Genomic DNA, 19950 nt, shown 5'->3' on the forward strand with positions numbered 1-19950 from the left:
CAATTTAAAAAAAAAAACAGTGATTAAGTTAAAACAGATCAAACCTGAGAAGAATGTCCCTGAATTTCACGTAACTTTAGTCGCCAGGAAGTTGTAATCAGAAGCTAACGTTTGCAGTGGTTAGTAGTTGAGCTCTTATTGGTACAATTCCTCTGTCTCTGTCCTCTGGTCTTTGGCTAAATGTTGATCTTTAAAATATGCTTCTGGACAATATTACTTGAATGCTGACATTGTTTCAGACTTAATATTGAATAGTAATTTTTATCCAGGACAATTGTAATGCAATGATGCTCTTCAAGTTTCCCAGGTAGTCGTCCTCTCTTTCTCTCTCTCTCTGCTGCTCACATGTCATTCCTCCACTCGGGGTCCAGTTGCTGTTGAACAACACTCTCCGTAGTCTCAACTGGGATGGAGAAACATTCAAAAGTAATGTTTACATAATAACACAGCTCTTTCTTTAATTTAATGTAAAAAGACAGATGAAATGTGTTTTACTTTCAGCCTCAATGCTGATGAAGAGTGCAGACAGTTTGGCCACGATCTCCTCCTCGTCTTCCTCAGCATGCGAGAAACCGCTGTAGCCTCCCTCATCTTTGCAGTACTCGATGAAGCTGCAGAAAAGACAGAAAAAAAAGCTAGATTAATTTTATTCAATATAATCTATGATTTAGCTTCTGTAACGTAAAAGTGAGAGACGTGTACGTGTGAAATATACCTGGCCCAGTTAGGATCTGCGCTCAACATTAGGGGGTTTCCCACCACAATCAGCAGAGCTTTGGCTCGAGTCACAGCCACGTTGAACCTCTGGACAAACAATGAGTCAGGACAACATGCGGACATTTGAGGCGAGCGCGCCTCGTGTGGGGTGTGTGTGTGTGTGTTTTAGTTACCTTTTCATTCTTGATAAAGCCCAGGCTGAACTTTTTGTCAAAGTCCATGTAGTTGGCACTGCTTCTAACGGCGGACACCAGGATTACTCTCCTCTCCTGGCCTTGGAACTCCTCCACTGAACCAACCTGACACACACACACACACACAGTTTAAACTAACGGCAATCCAGCATCACCAACTGGATCAATAACTGTTTTTAATAGAAATTATTCTTTAATATACTTTTGTAGCCGCGCATCAAAAGCAGCCAGTTAAGGTCGCCCTGGCGTCCAGTCAGGATGCCTCCTGGAACTTTACCACCCCTTTTATAAACTCAGCACTGAATATCTGAACACACTTTTAAAGCTCCTGTTCTCCCATAATCTCCTCGCATCATAGAGGGAAAAATTGTTACCTTCAGATTGTTCATGTCTTTACATTTGAAGTTCTTCCCAACTTTTTCCAAGGCTTTTCGGATTTTCTGAACCTGTGTTATACAAAGAAATAAAACAGCAGTACCATTCAGTCTTTACAACATTAAAATGGTGTTCATTATAAAACAGCCATTTATGTTCTGGAAATCAAGCGGTCATCATCGATTGTCTTTGGAAACAATTCACACCTGCTTCCTGTAGGGGGCGATGATGCCTATGTCTTTGGGAGCAATTTTAGCCACTCCTTTCTTCCCTTGCGAGTCCAGCAGTTTTCTCACGTAGTCCATTATCACCTCCACTTCTGCAACGTTGAAGAACGAAGGGCTGGTGGCCTCACGAGCATCAATACCAGCAACCCCATGAAAAATCACTGGGAAGCCCTGAAAGATACAAAGACATTGTTAAAATAACCTGAATCCCTGTTGGAAACCAAGATAACAGGAAGCTCACCTAGCTTCTATATGAAAACACTTCAGTCAGTGAAATACGGTATTTTGGTAGGGAGGAACTTTCTATTTTACCACAAATGTTTGACTCATAAGTCCATCTGCATCAACTCAAACAAAACAAACCTTTTATTCTATTCTTTTCAAGCAGGTTTTCATCATGATAGAGGTAGTTTGAATCTAACTTAGTCTTTAAAGTGCAAGGAGAACATGTAATTAAAGTACTACTACTGCTGACAGTTCATCTCTTTTTTTATCTCACTTTTTTATCTCCCTCTTACGGGAGTGGTGAGCTTTAGCATCAGCTGTGTTCATAAACGATAGTGTAGAACCACCCAGCTGTGAATGTGTGGCACCTGGAGTAAAACTTTTCTCTTCAGCAGTGTCTTGTGATAATATACCAAAATGAATTTTTTTTTCTTTATCTGTACATTCCTCTCTTTTCTCTAAACCAGGGGTCTCAAACTCAATTTACCCGGGGGCCGCTGGAGGTAGAGTCTGGGTGAGGCTGATCGCAAAATAGTGAAAATCATGACTTTGTGGCATCTGGCAGTAAAAAATACTTCATTGTCAGTATGATTTCTAATTCAACTGCTTCTAAATGCACTTTGCTCTGTGTGGGGTTTTTTTTGATGGCAGAATAAATACCGGCTTTGGAAGGTATTCCCATCTGCAGTACAAGTTGCGTGAATACTCCTCGGCACAAGCCTGCAACTCTCCTTCATAGAAGAGCTCGTTGGGAATCTTGAGAATGGCAGGATGAGACCTGAAAGAGACGCATTACAAGGTGTCTTCTGAAAACCCGAGCAGATTCTTTCTGTCACATCTGTCGCATCGCGTTCTGACTCACCTGTAGTTGCGCAGCAGCTTGGTCACGAAGCAGTTATTGTAGACGCCATCATTCTTCTGGTAAAGAGGGAAATCGGTCATCAAGCGCTCCAAGAGGGACATTCCTGCAGACAGCACAATATTTCAAACAATACGTTTCAAAGTAACAAAAAGCTTTATTTTATAGTGAAAGTCGTCTGAAATGTCGCTAAAAAAAACAGCTGTTTCTACAGGAGATGCTAAATAAATGAAGTGGTTACTGGAACCAGAAATAACTGGTGAACTCGCCATGTTTGAGCGCAAACAGAGGTCATGCTGGAATAAGTCAAGATTGATATTTTCAATTGAAAAAATGTTGTCAAAACTTCAATGTTTCTGAGATCCTGTATCTAAGTTGGGAAAAAAAAGGGAGTTGTAGCAATTTAAAATCTGGGACACCAAATTTTGTGAAGGCTTAAAAAGTATGCGCTCACACACGTGTTACATAGGGACCTGAAAACATTAAGAGGCGGATTAGAATATTACTGTCTGGATGGTCAAGCTGTGTTTGTGGCCATAGCAACACACCTACAGGCTTCTAAAAAGCATGGCATGCTGGCTGTTTCTTCAGATTGCTACTTTTGAATATTGTGAGAGATCAAACTTATGTCAGAATGCTGAACATATTACACCAAAATTGCTCAGCTTCATCCTTTGGGAAATCTTTTGAAAATGTCCTAGTTAAGGTACAGGTCTACTGAAGCTGCGTTTCCTGACGTGCAGCATTGACATGATAACTTTGTTAATCTGTAATATAAGATGATGAAGAGTGTCTCTGTCAGCTGTCGAAATGTTGTATTTTCTAAATTTAAATAATCCAAAGTTCTTATAGATTTTGAATCAAAATGTTAACTTCTACATTTGTTCAAATAAAATAAATAAATACAATAAACGAGTGCGTTACAAGCTCTGTAACTTTTGGCCAGTTATGAAAAATATTTCTTTTGCTTCATACATTTTGTTATTAAGAATGTTAGTTTTTAATATGAGAAGAAAGTATAAAAAAGCATTTAGTTCTTAAGAGAAATTGGTATTAGTAGGTCAGGGCTTTACATAATCAGTGATTGGGTATTGACCACAAAACCTCTGATCAGTCCATCTCCACTTCTTACCCATTCTGTATTTCAGTGCAAAAGGAGATCTGAGGATGGGTCCGAGCTGCTTGGGGTCTCCAGCCAGGACAAGCTGTCCGGTCTCAGTGTTTAGCAATCCTATGTGACATATTAAAAACAAGCAAAACATGTTAAGAGAACTATCAATAAAACTAAATCCCATTGCAGAAAACGCTCCAGATTGTGCTCTGTTACCTGCCAGGGGGACTAAACACTCCGTCTCCACGGCGTGTCCAGCCTCGTCCACAAAAATGTGAGTGAAATGTCCAGAAGGAATGTCGCCCGACACAAACCTGCAATATTGAAACGGGTAGAAAATCACATTGTCGAACTCCATTTGTGACGTTAAATGTTAGTGGCTTTTGGTTAGAATATAGGCAGAAAAAGTGCAGATTAGGAAGATATTTAGTTCTGAAAGTTATTCTCTACCTTCCAGCAGTTAACAGGGTGGTGACAATAATTCTAAACTCCATCAGCTCCTCTTTTGCAGGAAAAATATAAGAATCTCCTAAGAGGTTAGAGCATGCCTGTGGAGCAACACAACCACAAACGTATATGAATGCAGTGACGTCAACAGTATGCGATCAAAGAAATGCAAAAACAAAACCAGTGTATTGTCCCAAACAGAAGCGGCAGGAATGATTCTAAACGTTGATTTTTGGCCAAGAATGAGAGATAAGCAGAAATAAGTGAGTGAGTTAAACTGTCAGTCAGCGCTGACCTTCAGGTGCTCAGGGACGAGTTTTGGGTCCCGGCTGCTGGCGTACACTCGGTAGACTTTGCGCTCGTCTACATGCTCGCGAATCTTGGTGCACAACAGATCAGTGGCGCTGTTGGAGGGAGCGCAGGCCAGGATGTGGCAGAACGTCTGGGTCTTCTCGATCTGCTTGATGGCCTCCACCAAAGTGACAGTTTTACCTTAATAGACCGTGAAATTCAAAATGACATTTAAAAAAAAAAGAGTAAAAGTGCATACTTTTGCTGAAATGAAGCAGCGGCAGAATAGCAACTTCAGGTTTTCACATCTTTTTACGTTTCACACAGTTTTGTTGTATTTCTGCTTTACCCTAATTGTATTCAGTTAACATAACATGATTCCGCCATAAAATATTGGGCGTATACAGACAAGTTTTGTGAAGGTCTTTTATATACATAATTTCCGAAACTTGCATCATTATATGCAGAATCTTTTGTTTGTATAGCATAAAGATCATTGCTCTTAAACATTTCAACATGTGGAGAGTCAGCAGAATTGACAACTGCTTCATCAGTTACCTACATGTACTGTAATTTCAATCTCTTTCATTTTTAAATCACAACATAGAAATGAACTACACAAACACGAAAGGAGCACATTTCTACTTGTTTGTTTCACCTGTTCCTGGTGGGCCAAACACAAGATACGGCGCAGGTCTGGATGAACCGGCAACAATGTGCTGCACAGCTTGATACTGCTCTGGGTTTTTCTCCAGCTGATAATCAAACAGTCTGTCAGGAAACAGAAAAAGGAAATGAATTTTAGTGCAGTACAGTAAAAGCAGCTTGACCTCATCCACACAGTCTGTTTTTGACCTCCTCTGTCATGGTGTGCGCAAGCAGACTGATTCTTACCTTGAGGAACAGACATTCTCTCAGGCTTGATGCGCGTCGTGTTCAAGGAGGCCCCCTGATTGTTATTGTAGAAATGCTTAGCCTGTGTCAACACTGTCTTTGTTGAGACTATTCTGATTATACTGGTTGAGCAGTATCATGAAGGAGGTATGTTTTGAAATACCTCCTTAATGTCTGTCCCAACTTATCTTTTATTTAGTGTAATATTATTGAGGTTGAATCTGAAGTTCACAGCACGCTTAAGCTGAAACACGTGTTTTTGGTGCAAACTAAGTGGGGGAGAAAGAGAGCTATACATATAGAGATGCTTACTTGAGTGTGGGGAGGTCAGGTTCCTCACGTGGCATTGGTGGGGCAGCAGGAAACAGCACACTGCTCAGTTTGTGGATCCTTGCGAATTCTGCAGCTCTGTGCTGGAGACGCACCGTCAGGCGGTTGATGATGAACTCGACGTTGAACTTTATCCCTTCAATCAAGCTGAAGTCTTTACCCTTCATGTATCGATTCAGCAATCTGCGATGAGAGAGGAATCTCTGTTTGAGAGTCGTGGACTGCTTGTCTTGTTGTTGTTACTGAGCGTCTCAGTCTTACTCCGAGGCAAAGCCCAGTCTGACGCTGTCCAGCTGCACGCTGTAAACATAACCACGGTACTTCACTTCCTTTTCTCCCTGGGGGTACACCAGCATCGAATCCCCCCGCAGCACAGAGGGACGGTTCTCGGAGACACCGGGCACCTGGGAGGAGAACAGAAAGTCACATTTCACTGATTTTGTTCAATTAAACTGACGTTGACTAAGAGAATAAAGTTAGTTCATTAAATCTTTTTTTTTTTTAGCAGTGCATTCTCTAAAGAACAAATATCGCAGTTTGAACGTTCATACTACTTTTACATTTATTTCAACTTTCCAATATTTAAGTGCCTTTTTTTTAATCATTCAAAATCTTCTACAACTTTAACAACCGTACAACTTTTTAGCTTTAAATTAAGAAAAAGTTATATTCTCAGAAATCTAAGTATATTTTTACCACTGAGTTATTCAGGGAAACTTTTGGGTGTATGAAATTGGTCATTTATAAAGGTTAAAAATCATTCAAGTTACTAATTGCTATTTACATTATAACATGTAAAGCTTTCCTTCTTACAACAAGGTAATGCTTAATGGTTAAAAACAGAACAAGTAATTATAGTTCATTGAAGTGGCAACATAAGGTTTCTGCATATTGCTGCTGATTTAACAAGGCTAACATTTTCGGTAACACTTTATTTAAAAACTGACTTGAGGATACTGTCATAAACATGACATAACACTGTCAGGACCATGATAGAGTCTTCATGTATGTTTATGACTGAAGACTCCTTCATGTTCCTGACAGTGTCATGTAAGCCTTATGCTTCAAATAAAATGTTACCACATTTTCTTATTTATTTCCCATAAATAATGGAACTCAATCGCATTTTCTTAACAATATTACACTACACAATAGGATTACAAATTAAATGTAATGTTAACCAATTTTAGAAGGCAATGTCTGCCTGCAATGTTTCCATTCCAGTCTCCAACATCACCACACTCACTAAGGTCCAGTAAGTCATCTACTCTGCTGAGATATACAATTTAAAAACCTTTAGAACTTTAGAAATACAATAAAGACTTCTCTGGATCTTTTTTTTTTTGTTAACCTTTATTTCACCTGGACGATCTCACTGAGATTAAAAATCTCTTTTGCAAGAGAATCCTGGCCAAGACTGGCAGACTTTGAAGCTCAAACGTACAAAGGACCACCCTTTTCTTCAGAGGCAGAAGAAATTGTATAATTTCCTATTATATCTGATCCCAGCGACTGGATCGCAGTCATACCTCCAGAAGAAGAAGTCTTGGGTTGTTTAAGTCTCTTTTTAGCTGAGCGAATTCTTTGTCTTCGTTTGGAATGTTGTATCTCCTGATGTCAAACTCCATCTGAAGTTCCTCCAGGTACAGCAGCAGCTTGAACTTCTCGGTGTAATTCTCCCAACTCAAAGGACTCTCCAAAACCTTCCTTCAAAAGAAAAAAAAAGGCAAAAAAAATTGCTGGACATATTGGAACCAATATCTTTGTTTATTTTTTTAGTGCTCAATCTCTTGCCAATTTACTTTTCTTCACTGAAGAAATGGCGCTGCTTCAGCAGACTGATGAGCTGGTTCATGTACGGTGGAATGCGATATGCTTTTAACTCAACCACATATCTCAGCTGCATAACAGAGAGCCTGTTAGGGGAACAAAGAAAAAAAAATAGACACAATAAAATCCTCAATTTGGTAAAAGTGGGAACAAAGCAAAAATGCTGTCTTAAAAAAAGAGCATTTGTTACATCCTAGTCAGTATGGATCCACGGTAATTCAATTCTGTCAGGATTTCTTTTCTCTCTACATTTCAGGTACAACATAAACCAGCATATACATTTTCATAATAATCACAATGATTAAAACTCCCCACTTTTGACCTCATGATAAAATGGACAGACATAATGCAATCGTTAGGTGTTATTTTCTCCCTGCAAGGACATTACAAAATGCAAATACAAGTTTTTTTTGTTGTTTTTTTTTATTTAAAGTTTCTTACACTTTCTCAACTCAGAGAGTGACTAATCCAAGCAATAGTTCCCAATCATTTCTTTATAAATAAATAAATAAATATAAATAAATTTCTTTATTCTTTATAACTTTATAAAATATTTTGAAAGGATATCTTCAAAAAAATATGCACTTATCAATTTTTGGGCGTTCATATAAACATATATTTAGTAAAAATGAGCTGGGTAAAGGTTCGTACCCCTCTGGTGGCTGCCCGTCAATGATCCTGCAAAGAGGATCAGGGGTGAACGCTGGGAGGGAGCGAGGCTTGTAGGGAGCCACGGCAGCGAGCTCCAGTCCTAACGAAGTTATGCACTGGGCCTCGATGATGCGCACGATGTGGAAGGCAGTGGTGTTGGGCTCCAGATCGGGTTTGAATTCAAATGCCAGCGTTGCCGGGAAAAAACCGACTAGTTCACTGCGGAAGCGGACCACTATTTCATAGCTGTCACCTGAGAGCAGAACAAAACAGGTAACTGGTTTTGTTACACCCTTTATGTTTTGTTTTTGTTTTTTTTTAATCATCTATGTAAATAAAAATAAACTTGTTTGAAAACTTCACCTGGATTCAGAAATAGGGGACTCCGCTTGGTTACACTTTTTTCATCAGACAGGCTAAGGTAATGAAGCCAGTGCAGCGGAGTATAGTAGGTGAAATACACAGACTGAGTTCCAGTGTTTTTCACATTCAGCTTGACCACATACTAGTAAAAAATAAAACAATTAAAGGGCTTTGGAGTTATGAAATGTCAACAGATTAGATGCTAGCCAGACAAAGACAGCTGTCAAGAAGCATTCATACCTCGAATGTGCTTTGTACACACAGGACAAGTTTGCCATTCTCGAAAGGAGAGTCCGCAGTGATACTGATTCCATGTTTATCAGTGATCAACATGGAGAGATATCTGAGGATCCAAAAAGAGTAAAGGTTAGAAAATAACTGTACAAGAGACAGCAAGGTGTTCATTAAATTAGTCAGACTTTAGTAAGGATGTCTACTCTGACAGCAGGATTTTATTTTGCTTTGTTTCCTCGTTTATATAAGTAAATCAGGACTCCCAGGTGTATCAGACTGCTAATTAAAGCAGTAAAAGCATTTATAAGGACAGAGGTGTGAAAAGTATTAAAAAGGAAAGAGAAGAAAAAAAAAGCATTGACAAAAATGCAAGAGGAGAACTTTGTCCAGTTACCCTTTCAGTCTCAGTTTGCTCATCAGATCACTGGCCAGTTTTCTCCGAGCTCTGACCCCTGTTTCTGCGTCGTCTGCAGAGTCCGTTGCAGGCTCAGGGCTCGCCCTCCTGCTCCGGTTGGGTTGAGGCTGATGGGTCCTGGGTGTGTGCCACTGGTCCAGGTACTGATTTCTGACCTGCAGAGATTAAGTCAGCTGTTTTTTTGTTTTGTTTTGTTTTGTTTTTATGGTAACAATGAGACACTGCTATTACCTATGTGAGAGGCAATAAAACACACGCAAAAATCTGAGACTGTGGTTGGTTTGGTTGGATGCAGGCTTTACATTTAAAGATTTTTGTATCTTTAAGTAAAATATCCTAACTGCAATGTGTAAAGTAAATACCCTAAATACAGCATTGCTCTCTTAGTATATTAGACCAATAAAAAGAAAACATTTTACATGTAAAAAAAAAAGAAGAAGAAAAAAAAGAATAATACATGATGGCATTTTTTAAGCCATCATGTATGGTACTGCTTCCTCACACTAGTAGCTTCCTCTAGTGTGCTCGAGGAAGCACACTTCCTCCAGGAAGCAGTAAGTTAGATAAGCCCTTAGATAGGGTGCTACTGCAGATCCTTCCTCCCAGCAGGTGTAAGACTTTATAACCTTTTCTAATTTCAATAACATTTCTGTTATTTGTAAAACCCTGTTGTTTGCACAAAGGTTTCTCTTTCTTTGTAAATAGTCTGCTGCTGTTTCTATGCACATCTCTCTTTTTTTTGATTTCTAAACTAGTTAGATCAGCTAATTTTCGAACTAAAAAGTAAAGTACTCTAGTAAATCAGAGTACTACTACTCTGCAGTAAAGAGCGCTTTACTGCAGAGTGAAGTACTCTGTAGTACTTTGCTTTTAATCTAAGCATGGTATTGTTTTAGTAATTGCAAAGTATTGTTATTCTTATGTTGTAAATGTCATAGTTCTACATAGACAGAGCTAAATTGAACTCTATAAGTCTGCTATTACGCTAACAAATTAGTATGGATGCTCGAACTTTTGGCCTCAACCTCGCACCACTATGAAACCATTAAGTTTATACATTTAAAATTAAACGTCTTTAAATATTTTATGTTCAACTTGACCAAAAAAAAAAAAGGCCTACATGCCAACAGACACATTTACGAACCGCTGGTGTGAAGCGTATGTTGTCTCTCCGTCTGGTTATTTTATTACACACTTTGAGAGCGTGGAGCACTGAACCAAAGTTTGGGTCTTTGGTTCCTTTGGTTCTACAATGGAACAAATAAATAAATAAAATAAAAACAAAATAAATGTCTAATCTCCATGAATTAATAGAGCGTATGTGCATGGGTTGTATGTGCTCACCTTCTCCTGAACTCGTCATTATAAATGTCTCTCAGCTGGAGCCTGTCCGTGATGGACGTTCGTTCGGTCTCGTTTAGAAACTCGAAAAAGTCCAGTCCGATTTGGCAAAGTGCGCGTACGCTCATTTTAACCATGATGGCTGATCAAGCGAACACAAAATATGTCAAGAACGTCCACTGAGTCTCTCTGTATACGGATGTAGATGAACTCATAGAACTGGCAACCTTGAGGAAAAACCCAGAGAGGATTGTTCGCTCTGTTGTTCTTTGACAGTCCGCACGGGCGGTGTCCGGGTGAGTCCAGCGGCACAGAACGACTATTAAAGAACAAGACGAGGCCTAATGCTAAAACAGGCACACCCGAACACTTTCAGAGTGCGGAGAAACGAAACCTAACTTTGTAAACAGCACTGTAAAGTGTGATATCATACAGCAATACATGAAATACCTGTGACCACGTCAGCAACAAGAATCTAATCTATCTATCGAATGTATTTCCATAGATAGATACATCTTGTAGATTCATAGATCGTCAAATGACTTATGAGGCGTTTTTGTCATGATACGGTGTGTTGAGAGAGGTGAGGCAAACGCTGTAGACCCAGGTTGGATGAATAAGGATGATTTTAATGAAGAATAAACATACCAAAACAGTCCCAAAGCCGGGCAGCACGGCCGAGCAGAAGCCAGGGCTCGACGCCGGTAGCAACCGGTAAACGAGGGACGGAAAAATAGACAGGGCACACAGGAACGGAACGACAAACGCCAAGGGCGGCAAGTAACGACAAGGACCCGACGAGGAACAAGGAACACAGGTGGAGTTAAATACATGGGAGGGTAATCACAGAAACGAGACACACCTGGGAACAATCAAGGGGAGAACAGGACAACGAAGAGACTTAAGGACACAGAAAACTCTAAATAAACACAGAAAAACACAGATCCTGACAGTACCCCCCCCTCAAGGGCGGCTACCAGACGCCCACAAAACAAAAACACAACAAGGGTGGGCGGAGGGGCGCCGGACGGGGGGCCAGAGTCCAGAAAAAACAAAAAACAACCCACCATCGTGGGCGGAAACACAGGAAGGGCCAAGAGTCCAAAAACAACAAAAAACTGCCCACAGGGTGGGCGGAGGCAAAGGAGGCGGGAACCACGGAGGTGGTCCGGCGGCCGTCCGCGGCGCCGGAGGCAGGAACCACAGAGGCGGTCCGGCGGCCGTCCGCGGCGCCGGAGGCAGGAACCACAGAGGCGGCCCGGCGGCCGTCCGCGGCGCCGGAGGCAGGAACCACGGAGGTGGTCCGGCGGCCGTCCGCGGCGCCGGAGGCAGGAACCACAGAGGCGGTCCGGCGGCCGTCCGCGGCGCCGGAGGCAGGAACCACAGAGGCGGCCCGGCGGCCGTCCGCGGCGCCGGAGGCAGGAACCACAGAGGCGGCCCGGCGGCCGTCCGCGGCGCCGGAGGCAGGAACCACAGAGGCGGTCCGGCGGCCGTCCGCGGCGCCGGAGGCGGCGATGAGGAGTTCCGGGAGGCAGAGTCTCTGGTGGAGCACAGAGAGTCGGGGTCCCGGGTGGAACACTGGGGGTCTGAGTCTCGGGTGGAACACTGGGGGTCTGAGTCTGGGGTGGAACACTGGGGGTCTGAGTCTCGGGTGGAACACTGGGGGTCTGAGTCTCGGTAGGAACGCTGGGGGTCTCTGGAGCAACGCAGGGAGTCAGAGTCGGAACGCAGGGAGTCAGAGTCGGAACGCAGAGAGTCAGAGTCGGAACGCAGAGAGTCAGAGTCGGAACGCAGAGAGTCTGAGTCGGAACGCAGAGAGTCTCGGAAGGAACGCAGGGAGTCTCGGAAGGAACGCAGGAGGTCTCGGTCTCGTGGGGAACGCAGGAGGTCTCGGTCTCGTGGGGAACGTAGGAGGTCTCGGTCGGAACGCAGGGAGTCTCAGGTGGAACACTGGGGGTCTCGGTCTCAGGTGGAACACTGGGGGTCTCGGTCTCAGGTGGAACACTGGGGGTCTCGGTCTCGGGAGTCAGGGTCTCGGGAGGAACACTGGGGGTCTCGGTCTCGGGAGCGCCGGCTGGAACGCCGGCCGATTCGGCCTCGGGTGCGCCGGCTGGAACGCCGGCCGATTCGGCCTCGGGTGCGCCGGCTGGAACGCCGGCCGATTCGGCCTCGGGTGCGCCGGCTGGAACGCCGGCCGATTCGGCCTCGGGTGCGCCGGCTGGAACGCCGGCCGATTCGGCCTCGGGTGCGCCGGCTGGAACGCCGGCTGATTCGGCCTGGCGTGCGCCGGCTGGAACGCCGGCTGATTCGGCCTGGCGTGCGCCGGCTGGAACTGCTGGTCCCGGAGATGCTGTAGCTGGGCTGGCGGAGAGATAGTCCGGCTTGGGAGGCAGAGGGTTACCTTTCAACACGGCGATGGCTGTCAGGCGTTGCCACTCTGCCTCCTGTTGCAACTCCGCCAGCCCCAGATGCGGAAGTCGCGGGATCCACTCGTCCAGCAGGAGGACCATGCGCGTGGCTATATTCAGGCGCTGACGGGCTGAATACGGGCTTGCCACGACCGCTACATAGTCCTCGATGGTTCTCATTAAACCTGCTGGGTCCATGATGGTAAAAAAAAAAAGCGCGCCTCACCGTACTTTCTGGTCGGGTCCTTCTGTCATGATACGGTGTGTTGAGAGAGGTGAGGCAAACGCTGTAGACCCAGGTTGGATGAATAAGGATGATTTTAATGAAGAATAAACATACCAAAACAGTCCCAAAGCCGGGCAGCACGGCCGAGCAGAAGCCAGGGCTCGACGCCGGTAGCAACCGGTAAACGAGGGACGGAAAAATAGACAGGGCACACAGGAACGGAACGACAAACGCCAAGGGCGGCAAGTAACGACAAGGACCCGACGAGGAACAAGGAACACAGGTGGAGTTAAATACATGGGAGGGTAATCACAGAAACGAGACACACCTGGGAACAATCAAGGGGAGAACAGGACAACGAAGAGACTTAAGGACACAGAAAACTCTAAATAAACACAGAAAAACACAGATCCTGACAGTTTTAAAAATTCAGTTTCTCTGAATATTTTAACTTTACATAACGCAAATTAAAAATAGAATATATGATTTCACATGATCACGTGAAAAGCAGCTGATTGCTTTTCACGTCATTTAGTACAGCCATCGACAGTCTCCACAAGGAGCAAGTTTGACTGGTTGGAAAGATCACGGGAAAGTTGACTGGAAGGAAAACCTGTAGTGGAAAAACGTGCACAAGCAGCAGAGATCACGAGAACATTGAAAGAAATGTGAAGCAAAGCCAATTAAAGAGTTTGGAGATTTACCTAGCTTAGCTTTAATCAGGAGTTATTGCTTGAACAACCAACACAAAGACATGGACTTCAGCTCATGAGTCAGGGATGAGTCAGGAGAACCTCAGCTGGGCCAGTAAGAAAAACGTCTGGAGTGCTGCCCAGTGACCAAAAGGTTTTGTTTTCAAAAAATGTATTTCTCAAGTTGGGGTAAAATATGATTTTTTTTTTTTTTATGTAAAGTGTATATCTCTCTTGTAAGAAAAAAAAAATTGGTTAGTCTCTTCTAAGTCCAGTAAATAGTGATAAGGATAAAAATGGGCATAAGACGGAAAACCAAATTAGTCCAACAGTTTATGCAGAAATAGATTTAGTGAATACTGCACTGATTTCACATTTATTTAATGCTGTGTAATAACAGCCAAGGCAAATAACCCATTTTTGTACTCATTAACTACTTTTACAAAAAGACAATAATTGCATAATGCTGAAAAATACCCTGACTGTACATCTATATGTTATAATAATAAAATTTGGAGTATTGTTGGGTTATTGCCAGGAACTCTGATGTGATTTAGACACAATCAGCTCCTGAACACAACACGCCTTTGGGTTATTCGAAAAAAAACAACAAAAAAAAAACTGTTGAAAAACCCCATCTTGGCCCTGATGGTTACAATAGAGAGCAAATTAATCACCCTTTGCTTTATTTTAATAAGAGCAAGTCAAATATCTGCTGGGTAAGGAAAGTAAAATATCACTATAGAAACCAGTCAATACAGCTTAAAAAGGGGAGATTTTTACATATTCTAATATGTCACTGAATGGAGATTAAACTATTTCTAAATAAAAAAAATATATGTCCATCTTTGTTTTCTGCACTTATTTTACTTTTGCTTTATATATAATATATAATATGGGAATTTTGGAGTTATACCTTTAGGTAAATGTATTCCCACAAAGAATCTTTCAACATTGTCCACAAATCAAACAGCTTTTTATTATTATTATTTTACGACAGAAAAAATGAGTAAATTTCCACCAGAAAACGCAGATATTAGGGATTGATCTCAAAATGTCAGAGTTTTTCTTGCATATTTTTGACTTTTGAAGCTCAGAAATTTCTATGTTTTTTTCTAGAAAATTTCTGAGATTAATCCCAAAATTAATAAAAGTTTCTTGACAGAAATGTACTCTTTTTTTCTACTTTCAATGGCCCTAATACGCTGTCATATATATTACTTTCATTCATGTTAGTCTATTAAGTCTATACATTTTGAGAAGCTAAATAAGGAGCTAAAATTTTCATTGTGTCTGGAATGTTTCAGAAAACATCTTCGGCACAAGGTTTCCTCAGCAATTAAAAGCTGCAGTTTGACTTGTGTTTGTTTTCTATTTCTCCACTAGAGGGAGACACAGACTCATTTTTCCTCAGCATGCGCAGAAGAAGCTTGCTTGTTTTCTAACCTCGATCGTCCCCCTCCTCTTATAAATAAAACAAGTTCAACAAACTGTAAAATAAGCAACCTGTTGTTGATTTGTGAGGCAATTCCCATGTCTATGCTCACATTGTGATGAGACTCTTCTTTGTTAGATTAAGTTTCTTGCTTTGTGCTGTGACAACAGAAAGATTGGAATCTCTAGTTATCAATTATACCAGTTTTTCAGAGATCATAAGATCTTGATTGTTCTCCTAAACAACAGTTATGCCGTATGACAAAAATGTCATATAAGTGTTTTTACAACATCATAGGCGTATTCTATTCAAAGTTAAGTCAATTTAAAAATACTTTTATAACATATTTTATAACGTCATGGATACTTTGGCTCAAATTAGTTTGTTCGTACAACACAGAAAACAAATTTTACTTGAAAGGTAACTAACCTCACAGAGGAAGTTGAAGTTTCTGAACTCTACCTCATTGGTTTGATATTGTCTCGATAACATTTTGTCCTATGTTTAGTCCAGAAATAATGAAAAATAGACATTAAAATGCCAACATTTGAAACATTTAAGCTTAGCATTAGTTTTTAAAGCAAATAGTTAAGATATGCTATTTGAAGTGAATATTAAAAATGTACTCACTCCTTTCAAATGTCAAGTTGTCTCGTGATTTAAGACACTAGTTTAGAATAATTGATTTCAAACTTTGTTTCACCTTTAGTGAAACCCATATATTGTGCAAATCAATTGAAAACAAGCATGCACGGGGGAAAAATGTTAACTACATAGAAAAAGCTGCAACAATTAGGATGCATACATAAGTTTGGACACTCTGGTTTTATACCTTTTTATGGCTCCTCTTTAAGACCCAACAGACCTAAAACTTTCAGGCATCTGCTCAGTAGAGAGATTACAATTTTATCATCATAGTGAGTCTAATCTCCAAAACAATAAAATAATGGATTGAACACTGCTGACATAGCTCTAAACCACTACCACATTTAAAGTGAAGAAATATCAATAAATTATATGTCAATGATAAATTACATGCTTTATGTTCAAGGACAAATGTGTTAGGAATTGCTTTAATACCAGTGTTGATGTCAAATTTATTTACATCACACTTATTAAACAAACAGAAGTTACTGTACATCAAAAACGAGGAATAAGTAGGATCAAATAAAATCCCACTCACAGCGTAGGTCATAAAACCTAATAAACCGAAGACGTGAAGGTTAAAAGTAAAGTGAAATGAGCACAAATGTAATTTTATAGAACCTAAGAAGACAGAGTAAGTCTTCCTGGCTAAGTGTGACTTCAAAACTCCTTGGGCTGGGTTTGTTTGACAGAAAATCCTCCGAACAAGTGGAGGTGTTTGTTTACACTGTGTGTGGATCTATTTGTGTGTTTCTGTCTTTCTGTCAATGTGTTTGACCACATCTGAGGTTAAAGCTAAACTCTGTCCACTGGCTAACTCATTAAGATTTTCTTACTGTATCTAATGGGACTCAGGCACAACCTCAGACCCCACACGAATGCCCGCAAGCGGCGCTTGTGTCGCTTTAATGGCACTGTACATATGTACATATTAATTTAATAACACATCCATGCATTTGTGTGTTTTTGTGCATGTGCGTTAGTGATCCACAGGGACCAATAAATAGCTTAAATGGCCACAGCTGCAGCACCATGGAAACGGGGTGTTTAAATGGAGGCGCATTACGGACTAAAGCACAGGGTAATGACCGCTTTGGCTGTCGGAATGCCTTGATCTTATCACCATAGCGAGAGGGGATGCTCCCACTTTCTGATGGTCTAATAGCCCCGACTCTCTAATAGACAGGCTGCCCGGGTCACTGAGGTCATCCGGAAACATAGAGACCTGGGAGCAAAAGCTCACCATAACTGAGTGCAATTCTCTTGTGAAAGTCCATTGTGGCTAAAATATCGGGGAGAGGTAATGTTTTACTTTTGCAATTTGAATACAATAATTGCCATCTATTTTGTTTTCCCTTTTTTGCTTGAAAATGTCAACACACGTGTGAATTTTAACTCCAGCCTATTCATTCACGTTTCTTTAGCAAAACTCGTAAGACGATCTTTGATAGTGTAGGTGTGAGTGTGTGTGTGTCGGGGTGGAGGTGTGCGAGTGAATGCTGCTCTTTATCTCAGTCAATGAGTGAGTGGAGGCCGGTTATAAGGCCATCTGTCCCTCTCAGACACCTCATCCATCTCTGTCGCTGCTAGTGCAGCCACTGCACATACACATATGCACTGAAATGATCTCCTGTTGTTGAATACAGTATCTCAGGTCTAAATGGTCGTACTTAGCGTGGAGACGACTGACGTAGATTAGTGCATCTGCATCAAACGCAATTTTGTTGCGTTATCTTTCAGCCAAGATAGGCCACCAGACAGCTCGCGTGTACTGAAGTGTCCCATTGAGTTTGCTGAAGTGGACTTGTCTCGTCCAATCACGAGCCAGAAGCCTCTCACATCTCACTCGTGGCTGAATCCAGACACTAGGGAAGTGGTCAAACTCAACTCACCTTTCTCACACCGAAGTCGAGTAGAAATAATCAAGCAGGGAAAACACGGATACGTGTTCCAATGGTGCACAACTCCAAGTCCTGTGTCTTAACATCAGTCCATGCAGTGGCAGTTTCTGATATGGGGGACTTGGGCAACCACCCAGAGCGGCATCTTGTACGGGGTGGCATATCAGGATATTTTGAGGTGTTTGTAGTGTTAGCAATAAGAAATTACAGACAGCTGCAGCGATTGCTGCTGGAAATGACTTAGTTAACAATCCCTCAGAGTCAAACAGCATTTTGTTTAATGTCGTCACCACAACAAACAGATCAAGTCTATCAGGTAAAAAGTAACTGTTGTTTTTAGTCAAAAACAAGATAAAAACATACAGAAATAATGCATGCCGCATATTCACTATATTATTTACTATGCATTATTTACTATTTATTATGCAGGCAGGTTGTGCCTGCATATTATTTACTGCAGTTCACAACCTTGACGCGTCTTGTTTCAATAGTGACGTCTTGTTTTTTTTTTTTTTGTTTAGGATCAAACTAACCTACATCTACTAAATAATCTTCTGTAACCATTTTGTCCGGTGCAGAGTTGATAGGAGGAGCTTGCATTGGTGCATTTGTCCTGCAGTCAGTGAGCAGCAGGCCAGGTTCACATGGAACTGGTCACCAGTCCATCAAAGACACACAACTATTCACATGCTTTTTAAACTTAATTATCAGTTCTCAAACAAACAAATTGTTACACGGTCAGTATGCAATCTAACACATTAGACTACATAATTTTGTCCACCAAAAGGTTGGGTAAGGAACAATCAAATCTGCACCTGCAAGCATATAAAAAAAAACAAATAGGTGAAATGACAACAGAAACACTTAACAAAATACAAACAGTACACACAAGTCTAAGTGTAAAGAAATAAAAAAACACACAAAGAAAAAGAGAAACAGTGACTCTAGAGCAACACATGCATAAATACTGATGTATGTGTGATGGATGTACAGAGGAGAGATGAAGGGAGAAAGATGGCGACCAGGATGCAGATGGTAAAGGTGTATGTTTGTCTCGCCTATGGTGCTTATTTGCATTTTTGGCAGGACGCACAGAATGCTGAAACTGAGAATGATGAAACCAAAGAGTTTATGCTAAGTGTAACAGCTGTAACTTATAAAATCTGGCAGGGCACGTTCCTGAAGCTCCTCGGCGAGTTTGTGTGAGGACAAAGACTCACGTTTTCCGTCTGCTTGAGCTGGAAAGCGCTTCTTTTTCAAAACCGCTTGTGACTGTTCTCTGTTTCTTCTCTTTGGTGAACTACTGTCGATATTACCTCCCTTAAGTAGCAGCAGGACTAGATAGCAAAGAAAAATGAGGTGGATGGAGGTTGTGAAGGAAGGTCACATGATGTCTTTCTTGTGTGAAGCGCAAAGGCTCCATGCAGCTTTGTTAGACGTCTGATACTGAGGAATTGAGTTAATTAAAAAAATTAATATCTAAATGTGAAATCTTTCAAGTGTGCCTTTCACTTCATCACTCTTTTTAGTCTAAATTAAAGAATTGGAAAGCATTCTACAGCAGCTTATACTGCCAGAACCGCCCAGCACACACACACACCCACACGCCTCCACGCCCGCACATGCACACACACGAAACAATAATAATAAAAAAAAACACCTTCAAAATCACCTTCCCTTTCAATGTATGGCTCCATCAGATTGGATGTTCCTCTGGCTGTTGTTGTTGTATGTGATTGGGTTCTCTGTTGGGTAAACAGCTGTTGGTGTGTGCTTTGGTGTCTGATAAACACATTAGACTGATGTTTATTCTTGTCCAAACTATCCCATTTCAAACACTTGACAGATGTGGCGCTCTGAGCCAATAGTAAAAATGGGAGCGTCACTTCAGAACAGTGAAAGAGCCCAGAGAGAACAAGATCATCTTAAGCACTCGCATTTTACCTCAACATGAAACACGCAATAGTCCTGTTTACATGCTACATATCATTTGTGAGCAAAATTAGGGCAAGCAGTCAAGTAATTAAACATTTCCACGTCTAATCTTGTTGTTTTAATCTCTGGGGAAGGAAATTACGTGAAACAAGATGAAATGAAAGCCTGGCTGACCACCACATTAGAGTACACTAAAATCTAGTC

The 19950-nt window shown here is 41.5% G+C and overlaps 1 protein-coding gene across 1 annotated transcript; it reads right to left on the reverse strand.

Annotated features, from left to right (window-relative positions):
- Window positions 1-189: 189 nt before the first annotated feature.
- LOC116721814 (putative helicase mov-10-B.1) lies at window positions 190-10836 on the reverse strand. The gene is made up of 23 exons (XM_032565795.1): window positions 10508-10836; window positions 10308-10410; window positions 9143-9318; window positions 8755-8857; window positions 8515-8656; window positions 8152-8404; window positions 7473-7586; window positions 7200-7377; window positions 5932-6074; window positions 5653-5853; window positions 5105-5217; window positions 4451-4647; window positions 4159-4256; window positions 3925-4022; window positions 3730-3828; window positions 2601-2703; window positions 2399-2516; window positions 1493-1684; window positions 1286-1357; window positions 891-1016; window positions 716-804; window positions 496-611; window positions 190-403 (listed from the first exon to the last, which is right to left on the reverse strand). The coding sequence occupies exons 1-23, from the start codon at window positions 10639-10641 to the stop codon at window positions 342-344; spliced, it is 3030 nt and encodes a 1009-aa protein (XP_032421686.1). The 5' UTR covers window positions 10642-10836; the 3' UTR covers window positions 190-341.
- Between the last annotated feature and the right edge of the window lie 9114 nt (window positions 10837-19950).

The sequence above is a fragment of the Xiphophorus hellerii genome, chromosome 1 (genome assembly GCF_003331165.1).
Source record: "Xiphophorus hellerii strain 12219 chromosome 1, Xiphophorus_hellerii-4.1, whole genome shotgun sequence".
Taxonomy (NCBI): domain Eukaryota; kingdom Metazoa; phylum Chordata; class Actinopteri; order Cyprinodontiformes; family Poeciliidae; genus Xiphophorus; species Xiphophorus hellerii.